This window comes from Oreochromis niloticus, unplaced genomic scaffold (genome assembly GCF_001858045.2).
Source record: "Oreochromis niloticus isolate F11D_XX unplaced genomic scaffold, O_niloticus_UMD_NMBU tig00008009_pilon, whole genome shotgun sequence".
In the NCBI taxonomy this organism is placed as follows: Eukaryota; Metazoa; Chordata; class Actinopteri; order Cichliformes; family Cichlidae; genus Oreochromis; species Oreochromis niloticus.
In genome coordinates, this window is record NW_020328905.1 from 1 (window position 1) to 7,961 (window position 7,961).

Below are 7,961 nucleotides of genomic sequence, written 5' to 3' on the forward strand. Positions count from 1 at the left end.
TAAGCAGGTAGTCAGAGTTCTCATTGATCAGTTCCTTGAGGGAAGCGTATCCACAGACCTTATTGATGTTCCATATGGAGCTCAGCGCCGCCTGGCTGACCAGCAGCGTCTCCTCACCAGCTTTCTCCAGCACAGGATACAGCCAGGTCGTCAACAAGGACGGAAATCGCGGCCCAGCGCCTGAGCACAGCAGGCGAAGGCCTCCAGTTGGATGCACAGCTGACAGATGTTGCTGTTGAGCTGGTGGATTGTGGATGCAGATCATTTTAGATGTTTCAGTAGCAGCCTGATGAAATTAGCTGTGTCGTTAACCCACTTCAGCCATCCAAACAGATGACCATCTAAGGTGAATTATGCAGATCACTAGCACAGTACACAGATTACCACTTCTTATTCCAGCCAGACTTGTTGTTACTTCATTCTAATCATGCAGTAACAACAAAGATTTATTCCTACTGGCTTTTTAAAATGTGCTTCTTCTATTCTAGGAAAACAAAAACATGTTATCACAAGGTTTGGTTTTTTCAATGACATTTGTGTTGGCTGTGTCAGTTGCAGGCAAACATTTATCATAATGGTTAGATATTAGGAAATAGCTTAAAATCAGTGCATATTTAACTTGTTACACTGCCTTAATGTTGCCTGCATGGGATCTCCTCATCAGCATATGACTGTACCCTGGATGATGATATGTGAGGAGCTTGAACTTGATTCGCTAACAGAAACTAATTTAGCTAGCTTAGCACACATGTCTTGTGGCAAGATATATGCACCTAAATGCTTTAAGTCATTGGCTGTTCTGCCAAATTCCCACCAACCTGCAACTTTGTGAGCTGACTGTTTCGGGATTTTTCTGTTTTAGACAACAAAAAGAAAAGAAAAAGATCTACAGATTCAGGCATTTCCTTACCTGTGGTAGTCGCGTAGAATGACGTCACTGACAATGGTCTAAGTTGAAAACAAACTTTCTCAAACAAAAAAAACCCAAAACAAAACAAAAAAAAGAAGAAGTGAGTCGGCGTGTCATCTTTACCGAGCACCATACATGCTTTGCACAAAAAAAACAAGTATTGCCGAACAAAAGATAAATGTCCTTTTTTTCATATTTTCTGCGGCTGGTCGTTTGGCGTAAGACGTACGTAGTGGCGCTTTGCATCTGAGCGCCCGAGTTCGAACCCCTCACGGACTCGCTGTCACGACCCTTGCTTGGGGGCGGGAGAAGCCAAGTCGCTTCTCCTTTTTCCTGCTCTTGCCAACTCCTCCGCCTGCTCTCTTATTACCTTTTATTACCGGAAAATACCCATGCTTGTCAGCTCTTCATTCCTCAACTATTTGCTGCTTATTACTCCACCTTCCACAACTTGCACTTTCTCTCTTCAGGCTACCAACTCTGCCTTCATTTTTTCACACTGTCTCCGACACTTTTACATCAAATTATTAGCACCTAATAAGCACAGTGACAGAGGGACCCGAGGCTTTTTTTCGGTAAGTTACATGTGTTTGTGTCCGTAACTACCGTCCTTAGCTAGGTCCTGAAATCTAGGCAGCTAAGATGACAACTGGGCTCTTCGGGGAAACTTGTTTTGTAAAGTTGGTTTAGCTAATCCGTAGAGGCCAATGAATTGACCGTGACTAAAGAAATGATGAGAAAAGCACTGGGTTGCTGTTGTTGCTCTCCGGTCACTGATGCTAGCTAAGAGGATGTAATAAAGGCAAGGTAGCAGAGATGAAAAAGGAGTGGTTGTTGATAAATAAGTGGAGAAAAAGGTGGGCAGGGAAAAAAGCAGGTGTGAGTGTGTGAAATGTGGTGAGTATTTGAGTGTAAAAATGTGTGGTCTCCTGCGAAAGGCTGGGTGCCCGATGTGCACCTTGCGCTCTTTAAATAGAAGGATATTCCAGTTCTGCTCGCCGTCATGTGGCGACATGTGGTGGGCTAGCAGGTTCATAACATAGAGGCTCAGGTTCGAGCCCTCGGCTCAACTGCCTTTCTATGTTCATCTGCTCGGGGAGGTCCAGGCAGGGGATCTTGGAGTGAAAATTCCGAGGGATGAACCTTGTTCAGCCTGGACTTCCCCTGATTTTGATTTTGATTTTTCTCTGTTTTTCTTTTACCTGCCAGCAACAAACAGCCCAGCCTGATTTATGGGACCTCCTTCTTGTCATGGCTACCAAGGACCACTCTTCTTCTGCCAACAAGTCATTGCCTGACAAATAATTATTTCCTATGTTTCCCTATGGGGTTTTTTAATCTCCAATATCTTTACATATCTTGCTAGATAGACTTCCCTCAACAGGGTTTACAAACGCCTTATCCTCTTTGTCCACTTCAAATAACTTTAAACAACTATTCTTAGATTTCTTGCAACATCTGCTGTCCTCTTGCACAGATTACGCTTTTTAAAAAACTAACAAACACTTTTTTTAACGTCAACCCATTTTTGGAACTAGATAAATAAAGCATATATAAAAGTCACTACCAAAAACTCATTGCAGCTTCTACCTTGTTATAGGAATGTTGTTTGTGGCTCAAGATGACTTGATTTCATCCATGAAGGATACATTTGATATATGTTTTCACATATTATAGACCAACAAGTTATTATAGCAGTTTAAATACGAGCGATCGGTTTTTGGAAGACGATCATTTTTTTAGCACAACACCGCTAAGCACCAACTCATCCATCCTTTCTCCTTTTCTTCTTTTCATGCCGCCACCATGGGAAGCGCCCACAAATGTGTCATTTCACACTGGCAGCAGGCTCGCAGAGCTAGCTGTGGTGCTTGTTCTTCTTCTCTGACTTTGCTGTTTCACCGTGTTTAGATAACGTGCCATCCGCAAACACTCGCACTCATTTTCGTGCTTTAGCTTTGTACTCACGCGCACACACACGTGCACACATGCACACACACACACACACACACACACACACACGTGTGTGTTAGTTTAGTCTGTTTCAACCTCTCTTTGTGTGGAAACACACATATCTAGAACTATTCTTTAAGGATGTCTGCATTTCACACAACTGTCTAATAGGATAAAATAATTGACATTGTATACCCAAAGGTCAAGTCTGGATAAACGTGTATATGATTTCCAACTTGAATGCAAAGCCAAGGCATATAATTGTGTGGTGTGTCAACTCTAATGTGTTTCCTCTCTGTGCAGGGGGATGACTGAAGCTATCACCTTGCTAATCCTTGCTGTCCAAACTGGCCTCATTGAGCTGCAGGTCATCCACAGAGCCTTCCTCCTCTCTATCGTCCTCTTTATTGTTGCTGCTTCCATCCTGCAGTCCATGCTGGAGATAGCTGATCCTATAGTCCTAGCCCTGGGAGCATCTAGAGGCAACTAAGATAATATACCAAAGACTTTTTTCATGTGTTTATTTTTAAGAAAACTCTGTGTCCCACTGTTTGTTTTATTTTTACTGATCATAAACAACTATTAATAACTATGGGCAGTTAGTTAATTATCACAGAATTCATTATCTATGGTCATCAGTACAACTCATGCTAACATCATAAATTAAGTAATACTACGGTGTACTGTCCTTCTTTCTTCATTCCTAAACAGGCAGTTTGTCTTTTTGACATCAATCTGACTGAAAGTGTGTTTGCAAAGCCTGCTATCAACCTGCCTGCTTTCTCATATGCTGGTTTTGCTGCCCGTCCCGTAGGAGTTTGTGGAAGCACTTCCGTGCAGTTTCTCTCTGTCTCTTCCTGCTGATCTTTCCAGCGTACATGGCTTATATGATCTGCCAGTTCTTCCACATGGACTTCTGGCTTCTCATCATCATCTCCTCCTCAATCCTCACCTCTCTCCAGGTAACACACAACCGCATCGCAGTGTGCAAAAACGTTAAATTAAATAGTTTAAACTTGCTCTACCCAAACAGTTCAGCCCAATAATAATTAAACATGTATATTTGCTTGTTTTTTAATTCCATAATAACTCTGAAACACTCTACCGCCAGGTGCTTGGCACTCTGTTGATCTGTTGTTCTCTTCATGGTGGAGGAGTTTCGTAAAGCTCCAGTGTAGAACATGGATGAAGTCATATATTGTGTAAATGGGAGCTACAGATTGCTGGAGTTTCTGCTATGTGTCTCACACACACACACACACACACACACAAACTCTTTGCTAAGTTCTGACTGTAAACAGACACTGTCATGTAATGCATCAGCACTGTCTCTGCCTCACTGTCAGTGATTTGTTACCTCACCAGGTTGCGGTGTGCGTGGTGTGCTATGGTGTATCAGAGACTGTATTTGGCGAGTGGAGTGTGATGGGAAGCACCATCATCTTGGTCCACTCGTACTATAACGTCTGGCTCAGAGCCCAGCTGGGCTGGCAGAGCTTCCTGCTCAGGAGAGATGCTGTACACAAGATAAAAAGCCTCCCTACAGCTAGCAATACACAGCTGGAGCAGTATAATGACATCTGTGCTATCTGCTTCCAGGTATGAACAGTTTTTATGTTTATCTAAAGAGGATGCATGACCCAGACTTAATCTGGGGCTGGAGCCAGGCAAACTCTACTGGTCCATCATCACAATCTAACCCACCAACTCCCCATTCAGTGGAACCTCCTCCACGTCCTCCACCTCCTCCTCCATTCAACCCCTGAGCTCCATTTTAACACACACACAACATACATACATGCATATATAATTACACAATCTAAATAATCCCCTATTCTACTTGTCCAGCTGTTTGCTGTTGGCTCTCCCATCATGTCCAACTTCATATCCATGTTATGTTTCAAATGATCTAAAACAATCTCTAAGCAGAAATTCATCACTCGGCATTAAAAAATGTAAAAAAAGAGGACAATGATCGCAGCTTTACAAAATGTTAGTACTCGTTAGGCAGTTGTCTTGGAGCAGTGAAACGTATCCCATGATAGGTGTAACCCATGCCAGCAGTGATTTCATCACAGGTGCAGTTGTTTTCCACATGTTCTTTCACAGGGATTCAAATTTAATACAAAAACAGGATGCACTAATCTCATCTCAGAATGAATTGGGAATTTTACACCATGTCCAGAAAATGTGAAAATCGGATTTCCATCATGGCTTTTTCTTTCTTTTTTTCTCCCTACAGTCATGCTTTTACCCCTTACCTTTTGATGCCCGACATTTAGGGCGATGGTTGCTCCTGCCTTTGTTTGTACAGCTTTAACTTTCACCGCTGTATATTTCATAGTGTTTGGGTGCCACGATTTATCTAAAAATTGATCAGACTATCGATTACTGATGGTTGTATTTTATACCGTGACAAAGTCTTAACATTTCATAACGTCTAGAAATTCTCCACATTTTTTGTTTTTCACTGCTGGGTGTCAGTAGTGTTGTGATTTAGTGAATACTGAGCGTTAGCAGACTGAATGTTGTTTATTGACATTCACATGACCTAAAGCCTGGTGCTAAGCAGAGGACACATGGTATGGTCTAGCTGAGGGGTGCAGTGTGAACTCTTGGTTCACATTGAAGAACTTACATGTGTCAAGCTTTTGCTTTTATACTACTTCAATATCTGATTCAGACTTGTTTGGCTGGTCCCAGCAAAAAAAAAACTGTTCTATTCCTCATCGCCAAACTTTTGTATTACTGTTAAAGCAACTTTATTGTTAAGGTCACACGCTGCAAATGGACTAAGGGGAAGATGGAGAGACGAGGTATAAATTAGTCCACAGAGCTGAAAAGGAGCTCGGATTTTGGCCTCATTAGCTCTAGTTTATGGTTCTCACTCGTGCTTACTGTTGCAAGCTTAGCTCACTCACAGATCAACCAATCATTCACATTGTTGGTTGCTGATGGCAGGAGCCAATCAGCTCCTTTCATTAGAGACCCTGTATTTTCTAAGACCATTAGCGTTTTCCTGCTCGTCAGTCAGTTTACTCCATAAATTGTTGATACCAGCAAACTGAGCCACAGCTTCTTTTTTCCCCACAAAAACACACTCTTTCTTTTTGCTACTGCATTTAGCAGATGAAGCACGGCGAGGAAGAAATATGCTTTGAAACGAGTGTGAAAGACTGATAACTTTAGGATGCCAAGTCCTGATGCACACTTATATGTAGACCTTGCTGCCACTCTGACCACAGAACGTGTTTGTCCCCAGTGTGCTATAACCTTGCAACCAATGTGTTTTTTCTACCTTGTGTTTTTTCTTTTGGGGTTATATTTACACTAATGTCATTTTTTACTAGCAATGATCCAAAGCTGTTCTGTGGATGTCGGCAACCAAATACCCTCTGATGTCTGTGTACGAGGAAACGGCCCAATCTGTTTGTGTGTAATGAACACAAATGTTGCTCTGTACGTAATCTATATTAAACCAGAGGTGTGTTGATAAATATATATATATATACATATACATAAGTAAGACGAGGGCTTGGTTTCTCCAAAGTTTCCTTTCTTTGTTTCTTCACGTGCCTGAGAGCAAAGAGAATTTTTGGATAAGAAGCTGCTGGGAAATCAAGCCCTCTGATCTGAGACCAGCCAGTGTTGCTGCTTCTCCAGTCTATATGACGCATCTTTTAAGCTGGTGTGATCACTCTGCTGCCCTCTACTGTTAGGAGTGGGCTCAGCATGGAGACGCATTAATTAGCGCTCAGCAGTATTACTTACTAGCACTATTATTAAAGGTCTTATTAGTATGAATGACCATATTCTTGACATTGGGAAGCGTGGGCTGCAGGGTTGAGAATGAATACACGATCAGTGTAGGATCAAACCTGACCAACGCTGCTTTGACTTTTTGTGTTTATTTTTTTAAAGAGATGAAATGGAGAGTTTGATGTATTTTGCACATGTTCTTCTGAAAGGTGAACCTAAGGGATTTTCTGTACACACCTTCTTATTTTAATACCAACACCATTCCTTTGACATTGATTTTTTTTTTTTTCGAACTGCTGTTCGATACTGTTGCCTCTGACTGACAGATGTGTAGAGATGAATTGTAGTTGTGGGGCTGCTCTCCCCGACACTCCCTGCAGATTTTGTTTAAGATGAATTGTTTTTGTCCATTGAGTTTGTCCAAACACAGCTTTAGGACCTGCTCTGTTTAATCTGGCTCTCAGTGCCATTTCTTTTCTGTTAAAATGCTTCATATTTGTTTTTTTGGACTTTATGCCTGTCATTGCCTTGGTTATTTTACCAAAAATAATGTTAATCAAATAATAATGGGTGTAGTTTGTAAGGTCAAGAGCAGACAAAGAATGTATTGAAAAAGCTATTACAATCAGTTTCTTTGAAAAGTCTCATTTATTTGTACATTTTGGCGACAACGCATCACGTGACTGAACTGACTGTGAGGTACTGCAACAGCAGAGGGCAGCAATACTGTAGAAAACATGCCAGCTCCCCAAAAACGAAGCCCAAACGTCTCTATCGCTGCCTGGTGTCTGGCTGCAGTATAGGTCATGAACAACCCCTCCTCTATATTAGCGGATGGGACTGGGGTCAGACTAAAATAAAGAAAAAAACTTCTCCTCAGATCATTTTAACGCCTCCGTTACAGAATTTCAGCTGTCATTTTCACTCAAGTCTCCATAGACTTTGGAGCAACTGTGTTGCTTCGAGGCCATTTGCGAGAAAACGGCAACTCCTACAATAATGACAGTGTCATTTTGTGAAAGGCAAGAAAAGTACCTACGTTTTGATGTATAATTTGTGTTAATGAAGGCAAAATTGAGCGTTTGTTCGGACATGAAGAAGAGATTGAGAAAGCCACAATGTGTGGCGTGTTTGGCGGTCCATAGCAACCATAACAACCAATATTGATTGACGGAAAAGAGATTTTGAGACAGGGGTTAAAAAAAAAAAAAAAAAAAAAGCAGAGAGAGCCCATCTATAGGCTCGCCTGTAGGCTTCTAAGCAAGCGTAGCAGGTGAATTTCAGAGCCAGGGATTTTTTTTTTTTCAACATGTTTCCCCAACATATGGTCCGCATGGGA

General features: G+C 41.7%; 1 protein-coding gene across 2 annotated transcripts; it reads left to right on the plus strand.

The window, feature by feature from the left end:
* Window positions 1–1,430: 1,430 nt before the first annotated feature.
* On the plus strand, window positions 1,431–7,598 carry LOC109199114 (RING finger protein 145-like). Of its 2 annotated transcripts, none has more exons than XM_025905006.1 (5): window positions 1,431–1,485; window positions 3,167–3,345; window positions 3,678–3,825; window positions 4,229–4,462; window positions 5,990–7,598. In XM_025905006.1, exons 3-5 carry the CDS (start codon window positions 3,742–3,744, stop codon window positions 6,041–6,043), a joined length of 372 nt encoding a protein of 123 aa, XP_025760791.1. In that variant the 5' UTR covers window positions 1,431–1,485; window positions 3,167–3,345; window positions 3,678–3,741; the 3' UTR covers window positions 6,044–7,598. The 2 variants fall into 2 exon arrangements, with proteins under 2 accessions (XP_025760791.1, XP_025760792.1); XM_025905007.1 differs by having other exon boundaries at window positions 1,462–1,485; window positions 3,167–3,230.
* The last annotated feature ends 363 nt before the right edge of the window (window positions 7,599–7,961 follow it).